Source organism: Xenopus tropicalis, chromosome 4 (genome assembly GCF_000004195.4).
Source record: "Xenopus tropicalis strain Nigerian chromosome 4, UCB_Xtro_10.0, whole genome shotgun sequence".
NCBI lineage: Eukaryota > Metazoa > Chordata > Amphibia > Anura > Pipidae > Xenopus > Xenopus tropicalis.
In genome coordinates, this window is record NC_030680.2 from 12,910,560 (window position 1) to 12,924,022 (window position 13,463).

The window sequence follows — 13,463 nt, forward strand, 5'->3', positions numbered from 1 at the left end:
AAAAATCACGAGGCACACCACCATTAGAAAATGTTAAAAAATGTAACTCTGTGCCTATATTGACTATATATAAAGTAATTCTCTTGAATAGGAATCAAACACAAAGCTGCCATAGTTTCCACATACAATATTTGTTGTGGCCATAAAGTGTCCGGGTCCCATTGTTTCTCCCAGTTTATTGCAGTTATATAACTAGTGTGCGGCTGGGGGACATAATTAAATGGTAAAGGCCAGCAGCCTATGTATAGCAGATGCTCTCAGGCAAAGATGTCAGCCATCTTAGCAACAGCTTGAATCATTACCTGCAGCAGCTCCAGGCTCATTTATCCCCCCGCTGAGTTATTTAAAAAAAAAAAAAAAAATGTCCACGGACTTCTAGTTACAAATACCTCTTATCTCATCGACACGAAAGGAGAACTCCTTCACAGGGGGCTGTGCGTGCGTGTCTGCTTTAGCACGGTGAGAGCAGAGGGTCAAAGTTTATGCCTGTGTCCAATCGCATTGCAGCACAGCCCCCTGTGAAGAAGTTCTCCTCTGGTGTTGATGCGATAAGCGGTTAATGTAACGAAGTCCATGCGGGTGGAAGGGAGTGAGGGAGGGGGGAGTTAAAGCTATTCTTTTTCAGTGGAGCCCGGGGCCCCCATTGGCGCAGGGCCCGATTGGGCGCAATGTTGCCTGGTGTGCCGTAGGTGCAGGGCCGGCCCTGCACCTACGGCACACCAGGCAACATCTTGAAAAACGCTGAGCTAAGGAACCAACTTGCAATCGGAATTTAACAAATCAGCCCTGTAGCATCGGCTTTTCTGGTAAACAAACCTCATTTCTGCTTGATTTATAAGCGACCCCAAAGCTTAGCTTCTTGACAGCAGCCCAGAACACACTGATCGTGTGCAGTGCCACTGACCTACAAAAGATGACCTAGCAAGATCCAAGGTGGTGAACATCTGTGGACATAATTTAAGGCTAAATTTATCTTTCTAAGGACCCTCTTTGGATTAAATTGTACGGTTCTGAATTACAGACAGGCATTCTTTTTGATTCATCCGTAGGTCGTCTCATTAGCTTTTGCACAGAAGAACCCGAAGAACCAGTCAGAGACCCTTAACTGGCTCTCTAATGCCATCAAGGAATTTGGTTTTACGGGGTGAGTGACAGAAAGCATGTGATACTATTGCCAATTGCTCCCATATTCATGGTAATTCCATAAGTAAAGACGACTGCTGTGATTATTAGCGGGTTGGGTTCTGTCCACATGTAACTGGCAGGCTAGAACAGTACAAGACATGGCCCCATGCGTTCCTTGTACCCTCTTCTTCCTTAACGTTATAGCCTAGCTACCAATCTTTTATTTAAGTGAGGGTTCAGTAGTCTCCCCAGAGTCCTGTCTTGGCCATAGTTTTCTCTGTAGTTCATTAATTTTGTCATTTTGCAGGATTAATGTCAAGGCCTTTATCAACAACGTGAAAACAGCACTTGCAGCAACAAATCCAGTGAGTGTCTTTCTAGACCAACTATTTTATGGTCCTTTCTTTGCCTTTACGGTCTCTTAACTCTGCTTGGTGCTCCCACAGGCCATCAGGACGTCTGCCATTACTTTGCTTGGTGTGATGTATTTGTACATGGGTGCTCCACTTCGTATGTTCTTTGAAGAAGAAAAGCCTGCGCTGCTTTCACAGATTGATGCAGAATTTGATAAGGTAGGGGGTATGCGTGTGTGTATGTAGCAAGCTCTGCTGCTCTTCCATCTGTGCAAACCCTTACTGGTAATCTTCTTTAGATGAAAGGGCAGACTCCTCCACCACCAACAAGAGGCTCTTCAAAGCATGGCTCTGGGGGCGGTGATGAGGCAGAGGAAGGGGAGGAGCAAGATGAAGATGCCCCTGCTGATGTCATGGATCTTCTGCCAAGAACTGAGATCAAGTGAGCAAATTCTGTTGTATCTACAGTTTATTACCTGCAGTTCCTGCTGGAAAAGAAACAAATGTAGATTATGTATTTACTGGCTGTTGCTAGGAATGGTAACTGACAGTGAGCAGCCTTGTTGGGAAGCCCATAATTTCACTGACAATACAGCCAACCTACTCCATGGCACTTTCACTGATCAAGGCCACCTAGGACCCTTTTATGTGTTTATGATCACTCCTCCATGCTGTTTAACATTATATATGTGCACCAATTAAGTAACCAGGAATGTATAATGCTTTTAAGGTGTGTGTGGAAGTGTCTAGCTACTATATAACACCTTTGTCATTTCTCAGTGACAAAATCTCATCCGACCTGGTATCTAAAATTGGAGACAAAAACTGGAAAATCCGAAAGGAGGGTCTAGATGAAGTGACTGCCATCATAAACGAGGCCAAATTTATCCAGCCCAACATTGGGGAGCTACCTAGTGCTTTGAAGGCCCGTCTAAACGATTCCAACAAAATCCTGGTAAGCTCAAGGGATCTTTTTGGGTTGTAAGAATGAAGTTTAGGGTGAGGTGTGGGCTGAAAAGTACCTGTAACTGTACATATGGCAAAAGCCTACTTAGAACTGTATTCGAATGCACCATACACTCCTATAGTGACTTAACTCCAAAAATAGGTGATCTACTTATTTAACAGCACAGTCGTAGGTATTTGCTAATTAGTACTGCTTTTTAAAGCACAAGGAAAGCCTGATTTTGGGGTGGGAGGCCAAGTATAGAATCCAAAATGCTTTCTTTGGTAAGGGTTGCAAATTGGTTACCTTTTGAATTGTCCCTTTTTTTTAATGTAGGTTCAGCAGACTTTGACCATTCTGCAGCAGCTCTCCACTGCCATGGGGCCCAACATCAAACAACATGTGAAGAACCTTGGAATGCCAATTATATCTGTCCTGGGTGATAGCAAGGTGAGTACTGTCTTGGCAGAGACAGGCAGCCATGCTGCCTCCTCTATTACACTTGTGTAAAATCTTTACACATTTGTTTTACTTGCTACAGTGCTGTAAAGTGTTTCCTACCCCTTTCAGGCAAATGTAAGAGCAGCAGCAATGGTAACGCTCAACTCCTGGGTGGAGCAAACTGGTATGAAGGAGTGGCTGGAGGGGGAGGACCTATCCGAGGAGCTGAAAAAAGAAAATCCTTTCCTGCGACAAGAGGTAAGACTCCCAGCACTACCCCTGGGCTGAACTAGTTATGTAATAAAGCATCCCGGGGAGCAGTAATTCAGTTATTTGGCTAACCACTTTTATTTACATTTCCAGCTCTTCGGGTGGCTGGCAGAAAAGCTTCCTTCCCAGCGTACTGTGCCCTCCGACTTGCAACTCTGCCTCCCTTATCTGTACAACTGTCTGGAAGATCGCAATGCGGATGTGCGCAAGAAGTCGCAGGAGGCTTTGCCAATGTTCATGATGCATATTGGGTTTGAGAAGATGTCCAAGGCTACTACTAAGCTAAAGGTGGGTAACAGATGGTGCCGGTTCTTTTACATGTGCATTGTCTGATATTTTTTTTTTTTTTTCTTTGGTTCCCAAATGTTTTTCTTGGCTGTGCTCTGTGCCAAAGTGCTGGCAAAGTTAGGCCCCAAGGCCAACATCGAAGTGCACAGACCTACTGTTCCCATACTGATATTAGCAGCTAGGGCAAAGGTGTATAGGGTGATTCCTATGATTTTATTTATTTTCCCTTCCATGTGATTTTTCAAGCTTAAGGTAGCCATACACTGGTAAGATCTGCTCCTTTGGCGAGGTCGTCAAGTGAGCAGATCTTCTCCCCAACATTAAAATGTTGTGCTTAGGTGCTGTCGGTTTGGGGACTGCATCAAGAGCTGATGCAATCCCCGTTCAGATGAAAAAACCAAACTTGCCCGATTTCAGGCCAGATGTTGGTCAGGGAGGCCCATTGTTGGTGCCCCTACACTGGCAGATAAGCTGCTGCATCGGTCTAAAGGACCAATACCAGCTGCTGGCTCCCCCTTCCAGTGAAGGATCAACAGAGGGATGATTCTGAGGTGAATAACCCTTCATATGCACATTTTTTGCAAACTATGTATATGGCAAAGATTGTTCTATTAATGTGAACGGTTAGATTTGTAAATGAAATAAACAACCCATTTAAACTGGCCCACACAGCTTGACTTCTGTGGCTCTAATGCTTTGCCCTGACAAGTATTTAGAGTGCTGCTGTTTGGTTGCTCATTTAGAAGTTGGTGACCATATTTGAGGTAAATTCAAATTATTATGGATCTTGATTACCGTTACACTTATTGATGGTGGATGCAACTTCATTTCAGTTCTCACTGTAGGTGGTTTTATTCCCTTTAGCCATCATCCAAAGATCAGGTTGTAGCCTTACTAGAGAAGGCAAAGGCCAGCATGCCAGCCAAACCTGCAGGGCCAGCTGGAAAGGCTTCTAAGCAGCCACCCGCAGTTGCACCGGCTCCGCCCCCAGCGGCTGGTAAGTATAATCAGCAGGAATAATAACTATTATATTGGCACCAATAGATGTACATTTCTTGGAACCTAACACATGTCTTTCTCTTCACCAGCTTCTTCTGATTCTGGGTCCTCCACGTCGGACTACAAACCAGATCCTAAAAAAACCAAGCCAGGAGCCCCAGCTTCCAAAGCAAAGGTATGGCTGCCTGATCCAGTTGGGCTAGGGATAGATTTGTACTAAGAATGCCTGGATTAAAGAAATTAAATCTTGACCCTTTAAATGGGTAGTTCACCTTTTTTTAGATTCAGGAGGAAAGTAAAGAACAGGGCCGACTTTAGCACTGGAAAGTTGCTCAGAATTAGGATTTTGGGCTGATTGACGGTTCTTGCCAGTTGGCTTCTTTGGCATAGTGTGGCCCTGTTTCATTACACTATAAGTATATAGCATTTTGAACATTGTTATTCTTTGTATTTTTTTTATATATGGGTGGTGGCTTTTTTTTTTTTTTTTTTTCTTAGTGTAGTATGATGGTTTAGCTTTTATATGCTGCACACTTTCTTTTGTGTATAGCTATCTCTAACCATAGAATGTAACCACCTGAGCATCTGCTAAGAATCACTGTAAAGGCAACAAAATGACAGCTCCCCCTTGAGAGTTTAAACTCTACATCAGGGGTCCCCAACCACCGGGCCGGGGACCAGTGCCGGACCGTGGGCTGTGCTGAACTGGGCCACCTCTGGTCCTAATTACCGGTTATCTCAACTCCCCAATGTGTTACACAGCCATGACAACAGCAATGTGAAGCCCTGGAAGCTTTCTACTGATGGCAACAAGGGCCAAAGTACTTAAAGCTCCATACTAAGGGTCAGGGGATGTCACCACTTGGGAATAAGAAAAGCCACTGATTTTGCATTATGATGAGCTGTATTATTATTAATAATTATAAAAATAATAAAAATAATAAAAATAATTTATTATTAGATATAAAAGTGTATAATATAAAATGTAATTACATTTACATCATATATGTAATATAATTATATACTATGCACTTGTCTGTCTTGAAACCAGTCCATGGTGCCAAAAGGTTGGGGACCACTGCTCTACATGTATTTCCCTTGGACAGTAAATGCTAATGTAAAATATCCCCATTATGGGAAAGATTTAAATCTCATGCTTTATATAATTTGAGTTATTACATTGGCTTGTCTCTGCTTTCTCTATCCCAATGCAGTCATATGAAACTGCATAACGCAGGGGCCCAGAATTGCCTTATCATAGTAATATAACATTTAGCTCAAAGCTGACTCTTTGAATTCATCAGGGTCTCCTGAAAAGATTAAGAACCCTTGGTATTAAATCTGCTGTATTGTCCTCCCCCTAAGATCCCTTCTTTTGGTTTCATGAATCTGGGTCCTTTTCTCTGTAGACCCAGTCTGTCTCATCTGAAGGTAATACTAGTTTGACTCCATCTAAAGCTAACACCAGCCTGAACAAAGCCAAACCAGCTAAACAGGTACTAGTTGGCTATTGCTTAACACTATGGGCTGAACCGCTTACACTGGGTTTCACTATGCACTCTGGGTGTAGAACCACAATGGATGTTTGGCACTTGGTAATGTGTGGTTTATACGGACACGTGAGAGCCAATAGGGGACATGTGTGAAACTTCCCAGAATGCCTTTGGAGTATGATGAGTTGCACTAAAGGGAGAGGCGGTGCTGTGTACTGCCAAACCCGACAGACCCAGACTGGTGACAGAACCATGTGCACAGGGGCCATCTGACTCCATTTCTGCTTTCACTTGTCCAGGCTCTTTGCACTTTTAAAGGGACTAGATACACCTATGTTCAACATGACCCAAGTAAATGGGGCTTGTTCATTTAGAAATGAAAAAGTAGTCAAGAATAATAAATTGGAACCATCACGCTAAAAGCTAGTTAAAACAATAGGCATGTAAAATCTCTAGCACAAAGCGCCACTTACTGGCTTCATTTGCACAGAGGTGTATATTGACCCTTTTAATATTGACTGTAGAATCGTGTTGGGAAGAGACCTAATCCTTTGCTTCCCCACAGATCCTGCCTGGAAAGAAAGCACCGGCCAAGCCAAATGTTAAAGATGAGGAGGACAAATCTGGGCCAATCTACATAATCATTCCGAATGGGAAGGAGCAGAGGGTGAAGGAGGAGAAGGGACTGAAGGTAAGTGATGGAGCCTCGGCAAATCCAATGTATTTGTGCACAACCTTATCTCGGTGCCCTATACGTAGGCTCTTAAGCTACCAATGAGAAATGATAAAACAAAACTACAGGCTTTAGGGCTTATCCTTCAAATGTCGTTTTTTTAGGTCCTAAAATGGAACTTCACGACTCCGCGTGATGAATATGTTGAACAGCTCAAGACTCAGATGTCCTCATGTATTGCCAAATGGCTGCAGGATGAGCTCTTCCATGCCGACTTCCAGCACCACATAAAGGGCTTGGCTGTGATGACTGAGGTAAGAATGGCAGCTTTGCCTAGAACCTTCATCTATACAGTTATTATGCAGAATGATAAATATTATGCACCGCAAGTTTAGTTCTACCCATAGGTGAAAATAAGCTTTGTAACATTTTCATTGCAATTTTTTTACACTCCAACCAACAGCATTTGGAGAGTGAGAAAGAAGGAGTTGTCAGCTGCCTGGACCTCATCTTGAAGTGGTTCACCCTTCGATTCTTCGATACAAACACAAGCGTCCTGATGAAGGGTCTGGAGTATCTGAAGCTGCTCTTCACCATGCTCAGCCAGGAGGAGTACCATCTGACGGAGATGGAGGCCACTTCCTTTCTTCCCTACCTAATGCTGAAGGTCAGTGCTTTATGCCCCAGAACATGCATGTTGTATAAGCTGCTGGAGGATGATTAGTTGCACCAAGGGGCCTGCGGTGCTGTGTACTGCGGAGCCTCACAGAGCAAAAATGGTGACAGAGCCACGTGCACAGGGGCCAGCTGACTCCATGCAGCTTTTCAAAAAAAAAAATTGCCTTTAAACAAATTACCATTAAGCTTTAGCGCTTTCTGGTTGTCGGGATTATTGACCCAGCAACCAAGGATTTATCTGTACATTGGTTGTAGTTAGACCCTCAACTATTTATTGACATTGTTTAAGAACAAACCTATATTGCTAGGTCTGCCTACAGCACCCAAACAGGACTGGAAATGTGTTCTAGAGGGACACAGATTGGCGTCTACCGATTCTTTACGGGTTTATCTTGCTGTTGTGCAGGTTGGAGAACCAAAGGATATTGTGCGGAAAGATGTGCGTGCCATCCTGAATAAAATGTGCCAGGTGTATCCTGCCAGCAAGATGTTTAACTTTGTCATGGAAGGGACCAAATCTAAGAACTCCAAGCAGCGAGCAGGTAGGTATTGGTTTATATATAAAGAGGAATGTTTGGTAAGAGACTTAAAACTGTCTTACCCACATACAAAGCACCTATTGTGCCAAGCGTATATGTGGGCCATTAACAATGTTAAACTGGGCATAGAGCGAGATGCCAAATGAGTTCAAGGTGGCCCAATAGACTGATCCAGTCATTTGCCCCCCTGACTATAATGTGTACCCCTTGGACGGCATGGGATCACTTATGCAGTCTGAGGGTTACACATTATGGTCCAGTCATTTGGCCCCCTGGCCACAAATTGATCAGTCTATTTGTCCACCTTGACCTCATTTGGCATCCTTGCCAAACATTGGATCTTGCTCTATTTAACATTAATGACCCACATATATGCTTGGCACAATAGGTGCTTTGTATGTGGGCATCTCACTGTTTTTCAGACAGTTTTGAGCCTATCTGCAGTCACTTGTTGGTTGGCCCCATAAGCAGCCAACTCTGTATTAAAGGGATAAGTCGGCAGTTAAAATCTACCCATGTAAAAACAGCTTTACAGTGTCTGTCCCATCAGTTGTAAGACAAAAGTACAAGATTGATTCTAGGTAGAAGTTTGGCCATTGGGATGGCAAGTTGTTAGACTATAGTATCTTACTGCTAAATCCCACAAAATAAACCTGATGGGGAGAAGTAACTTAAACTTAAAAACACCCACTTTTTTCTTACCAGAGTGCCTTGAGGAGCTGGGTTGCTTGGTGGAGTCTTACGGTATGAATGTGTGCCAGCCAACCCCTGCCAAAGCCCTGAAGGAGATAGCTGTGCATATAGGGGACAGAGACACAACTGTGCGCAATGCTGCCCTCAACACAATAGTGACCGTGTACAACGTTCATGGAGAGCAGGTCTTCAAACTCATTGGCAATGTAAGTGTGGCTTATTCCTTGGTAGTGCTGTAATGCTGCTCCATGTCACTTTGGGCCTCTCCCCCCTGTAAATATGGTTTTCTCTTCTCAGCTTTCAGAGAAGGACATGAGCATGCTGGAGGAGAGGATCAAACGTGCAGGCAAGAAGCAGGCTGTAGCAGCTCCGGCTAAGCAAGTGGAGGAGAAACCTCAGCGCGTACAGAGTGCCAATGCCAGCATCCTGCGCAAAGCACCCCCGGAAGACATGTCCTCCAAACTGAAGTAGGTTGGAATCAGTCCCTGTGATGGGTGTAGGGAACAGTGTGGGAGGTACTTTGCCCTGTACCACTTCTAAATCTTCTGTCCTTCTTTCACTGCTTCTCATTGGACAGAATAATGTATCGCACTTATAGAATGTAAGTAACACACTTGCTCCTTTACAAACACCTTCCAGTACTACCTGTCCAGTTCTTCCCCTATGTAAAATGTTTGAATCTAGTGACAGTAAGGACACCTTTAGGCATGATCGGACTAGGACACCGGGGAAAAAAAATCTGGTGAGCCCCGGCGGCCCAGATCCGACCCTTGCCTGCACTCCCGGCCAACCGTTCGTCTCCCCTGACACGTTAAACTTGTGTGCTCAGGGGAGGACGTCTAGTGGGGGAACCTTCATGGGGGGGGGGGGGGGGGGTTATGGAGGCAATGCGGGGGGCATCTACACCCCCTAGTCCAGGGATCCTCCAAACAGGGACCCGGCCCCCCGCTTTGTCCTCACCCCTGGCAGTGGGAGGGGGGAGCTGGGAAGACAAAGTGGACAGGAACTGGAAGAGGTAGGACGGAGGGGGGTGGTGATGGCTTAAAGGAACAGTAACACCAAAAAATGAAAGTGTTTTAAAGTAATTGAAATATAATGTACTGTGGCCCTGCACTGGTAAAACTGGGGTGTTTGTTTCAGGAACACTACTATAGTTTATATAAATAAGCTGCTGTGTAGCCATGGGGGCTGCCATTGAAGCTGGAAAAAAGGAGAAAAGGCACAGGTTACAAAGCAGGTAACGGATAAGACACCATTGTATTCTACAGGGTTTATCTGTTAGCTGCTATATAACCTGTGCCTTTTCTTCTTTTGAATGGCTGCCCCCATGGCTACACACCAGGGTTTATATAAACTCTAGTAGTGTTTCTGAAGCAAACACAAAACTTTTACCAGTGCAGGGCAGCAGTACATTATAGTTTAATTTCTTTAAAATATATACATTTTTTGGTGTTACTGTTCCTTTAAGAGAATGCAGGAGTGGGCCACAGTTTGATGGGGGGGGGGGGGTCCAGCCCCCCAACAGTCTGAGGGGCCATGAACTGGCCCCTTGCTTAAGAAGTTTGAGGACCCCTGTCCTTGCATGCTGCAGTTGCTGCATCTGCCATTCTCAGGGCATATTTAGAGCATTTTCATATTCACAATCTGTGCCTGAATTCTATTATCCTACCTTTTTATTACCTTGTTATGGTTGGGCATTTAGGCACCATGATTATGGGGAATATATTTCCTGTTCCTCCCTTCCTCACTTTCCTTACCCTCTGCTTGCTCCCTAGTCAAGCCCGAAACATGGGAGGCCACACAGAGCCATCCCACTCCGTCCCGCGGGAGTTCCAGTTGGACTTGGATGAGATTGAGAATGACAATGGCACAGTAAGATGCGAGATGCCAGCACTTGTACAGCACAAGTTGGATGAGATTTTTGAGCCAGTCCTAATCCCTGAACCAAAGTAAGTTCTGCCAATTAACATTCTTGGTTTATGTCTCTAGCTAATACCCTCCATAATGATTGCACCATTATTATTTTTGCCTGTATGTATAAAACCCAAAATGGCAGCTAATATGCTAGTTTTTTTTTTTGTTTGTTTTTAATGAGCCCCTTTTCTTCCTCCCCAACCCAGGATTCGTGCTGTGTCTCCACACTTTGATGACATGCACAGTACCACTGCTTCCACCATCAACTTTGTAATCTCCCAGGTCGCCAGCGGGGACATCAATGCCAGCATCCAGGCCCTTGCCCAGGTAACTGCCACTTGACTCACTGGCAAGCACAAAACAAGAATGGCCTAGTGAACTGATCCCTATACCCTATGCATTCTGTACCATTGTTAAAACATTTTCCTTTCTGTCATGGTAGTATAGTTAAGGTCTTAACGTAAGATTATATATTTATGTATTAACAGATTGATGAGGTTCTAAGGCAGGAGGATAAGGCCGAAGCCATGTCTGGCCACATTGACCAGTTCCTCATTGCCACATTCATGCAGTTACGTTTGGCGTATAACACCCACATGGCAGACGAGCGACTGGATAAGTATGATCTTGTGCGATTGTACAGCTGCATCATCGGGAACATGATCTCGGTAAGAAGCACATGTATCTTAGACATGGGCTATTTCCTTACTTTTGACTTGGGGCCATGCTGGCACAGTCATTGACCACCTGACACCCCTTCTTTCCTGCCATTGGTTGTTTGCATATAGGTATATCTTCTGTCACAATGAATATTGCAAGATGTGATCCTAGTAGTGGCCATACACCGCCTCACCCTGCCTTGTATTCAACTGGCTAACCTGCAGGGCAAACGCATACTGCAACTGCCCATTCCTGGAAAATATAGGTGCTAGAACAGTTCCTATGCTCCCAGGCAGCTGCTCCGCACCGCCCAAAGGGATTATACTGCCCCTTGTTGGACACATCTGAAGCTACAACAATTATATCACAAATTAATTATTTTGAAAGAAATTGCTTTACAGCAGGCTATGAATGAAATGTTGTCTGGTATATTGTATATGTGGTGTCTGAGCATGCCTTCCCTGTTAACCTGCTTTTGATGTTGTATAGTTATTCCAGATGGAAAGCCTGGTCAAGGAAGCTTCCACGGGAGTCCTTAAGGACTTAATGCACGGCCTAATTACTCTCATGATGGATACTAGAGTAGACGATCTTGAGGACGGGCCGCAGGTTACCCGCTCTGTGAATGTGTTGCTGGTGAAGGTGCTGGAGAAGGCTGACCAGACCAATATCTTAAGGTAGGTGCCAGATGCTTCATAGCAAACTGTAGGGCTGGTTCCCACCCCAGGGGGCATTGAGCAATGGTGGGGGGAGGCTTTCCCTTAATGCTGCTTAGAGTTAGCTTTGGGGAGTCTTTCTTTTAGATACACCCCAAAAACCAGTTTGAAGGTCAGAGTAAGACTTGGAATAAAAATGTATTATCTGCACCGTAACTATGGTTGAATGACTGTGCCACTATTTTTATCTGTAACCTAGTAAATAACTAAGGGGGGCCATGGCTTAAAGGGTTTGTTCACCTTTAACTTTTAGTATTATGAAGAGTGATATATTCTGAAACAATTTGCAATTGGTCTTTTTCATTTGTGGTTTCATTATTTTAACCTTTTATGTAGCAACTCTGGTAATCTGGTTGCTAGGGTCCAAATTATCCCCGCAACCACACACTGATTTGAATGAGAGACTGGAGTAGGAGAGGCCTGAATACAAAAGTTATTAAAAGTAACAATTGCAAAAATTGTAGCCTCACAGGGCAATGATTTTTTCAGCTGCCGGGGTCAGTGACCCTAATATAAAAGCTGTAAAGAAGCAGAAGAAAAGCAAATCCAAAAACTATAACACAGAAAACGAAGACCAATTGAAAAGTTGCTTAGAACTGGCCATTCTATAGTCAAAGGGGGTTAGAACAAAGTTTTGACAGCCCCTGCTTAATAGAAACCCTGGTATCTGGTAAGTCTGCCCAAACTAACTCTGTCTGTCTCTGCAGTGCTCTGCTCATGCTGCTCCAGGATAGCCTCCTTGCTACGGCTAGCTCCCCCAAATTCTATGAGCTGGTTATGAAGGTACGGTGCAATCCAAAAATTGTTCCATTAGTTGATGAATCTTTTATATTTGTCAGTTGTTAATGTTAAACACTTTGGGGTATATTTATCATGCTGTGTAAGAAGTGGTAATTGCCAGTGATGTCGCTCATAGCAGCCAATCGGATGCTTTGCTTTGGTTTTCTGTTAATCTAATAGCTGATTGGTTTCCCGGGCAGTAATGCTTCACCCCACTTTTGCCCGGGAAACCAATCCGCTATTAGATTAACAGTTAGAAAACCAAAGCAAAGCATCTGATTGGCTGCTATGAGCCACATCACTGGTAATTACCACTTCTTACACAGCATTATAAATATACCCCTGTATGTAGTTTCCCTCTAACTTTGTTTCCATGTCATTACATCGCATTCAGTTTTTTTTTTAAAAGATTTTATTTTGCTTTTTTAAAGATTTAACAGCATTAAAGGAACAGTAACGCCAAAAATGAAAGCGTATTTAAACTATAATGTACTGTTACCCTGCACAGGTAAAGTTGTGTATTTGCTAAAGTAACGGTACTATAGTTTATATAAATAAGCTGCTGTGTAGCCATGGGGGCAGCCATTCAACCTGGAAAAAAGGAGAAAAGGCACAGGTTACATAGCAGATAACAGATAAACTCTGTAGAATATAATGGAGCTTTATCTGTTATCTGCTGTGTGCCTGTGCCTTTCCTCCTTTGAATGGCTTCCCCCATGGCTACATAGCAGCTTTGTTTATATAAACTATAGTAGTCTTTCTGAGGCAAACATACCAGGTGTACCAGCACAGGGCAACAGTACATAATATCGTAATTTATTTTTATACACTTTCATTTTTTGGTGTTACTGTTCCTTTAAGGGAACAGTCCCTTTACAGACCAACAAGGGAGAGA

General features: G+C 43.8%; 1 protein-coding gene and 2 non-coding genes across 8 annotated transcripts in view; all 3 read left to right on the forward strand.

Annotated features, from left to right (window-relative positions):
• The window catches only part of ckap5 (cytoskeleton associated protein 5), a 37,884-nt gene that overhangs the window by 18,765 nt on the left and 5,656 nt on the right, over positions 1–13,463 (forward strand). For 3 of the 6 annotated variants that reach the window (XM_012962119.3, XM_012962116.3, XM_012962117.3), the window contains exons 18-40: positions 1,050–1,144; positions 1,433–1,490; positions 1,572–1,697; positions 1,778–1,920; positions 2,259–2,433; positions 2,761–2,874; positions 2,995–3,123; positions 3,229–3,423; positions 4,288–4,420; positions 4,512–4,597; positions 5,832–5,918; positions 6,481–6,606; positions 6,753–6,902; positions 7,052–7,255; positions 7,673–7,808; positions 8,511–8,704; positions 8,796–8,965; positions 9,076–9,099; positions 10,274–10,447; positions 10,619–10,739; positions 10,901–11,080; positions 11,562–11,749; positions 12,496–12,571. In XM_012962119.3, the coding sequence (XP_012817573.2) occupies positions 1,050–1,144; positions 1,433–1,490; positions 1,572–1,697; positions 1,778–1,920; positions 2,259–2,433; positions 2,761–2,874; positions 2,995–3,123; positions 3,229–3,423; positions 4,288–4,420; positions 4,512–4,597; positions 5,832–5,918; positions 6,481–6,606; positions 6,753–6,902; positions 7,052–7,255; positions 7,673–7,808; positions 8,511–8,704; positions 8,796–8,965; positions 9,076–9,099; positions 10,274–10,447; positions 10,619–10,739; positions 10,901–11,080; positions 11,562–11,749; positions 12,496–12,571 (3,084 nt within the window). The remainder of the gene's footprint in view (positions 1–1,049; positions 1,145–1,432; positions 1,491–1,571; positions 1,698–1,777; positions 1,921–2,258; positions 2,434–2,760; positions 2,875–2,994; positions 3,124–3,228; positions 3,424–4,287; positions 4,421–4,511; positions 4,598–5,831; positions 5,919–6,480; positions 6,607–6,752; positions 6,903–7,051; positions 7,256–7,672; positions 7,809–8,510; positions 8,705–8,795; positions 8,966–9,075; positions 9,100–10,273; positions 10,448–10,618; positions 10,740–10,900; positions 11,081–11,561; positions 11,750–12,495; positions 12,572–13,463) is intronic. The other 3 variants (XM_012962121.2, XM_012962122.3, XM_012962123.2) reach the window with 3 other exon arrangements.
• Positions 6,086–6,194, forward strand: LOC116410660. The gene has a single exon (XR_004222574.1). It is a non-coding gene; the product is annotated as a small nucleolar RNA SNORD67 (small nucleolar RNA).
• LOC116410661 lies at positions 7,298–7,405 on the forward strand. Its single transcript, XR_004222575.1, has one exon. It is a non-coding gene; the product is annotated as a small nucleolar RNA SNORD67 (small nucleolar RNA).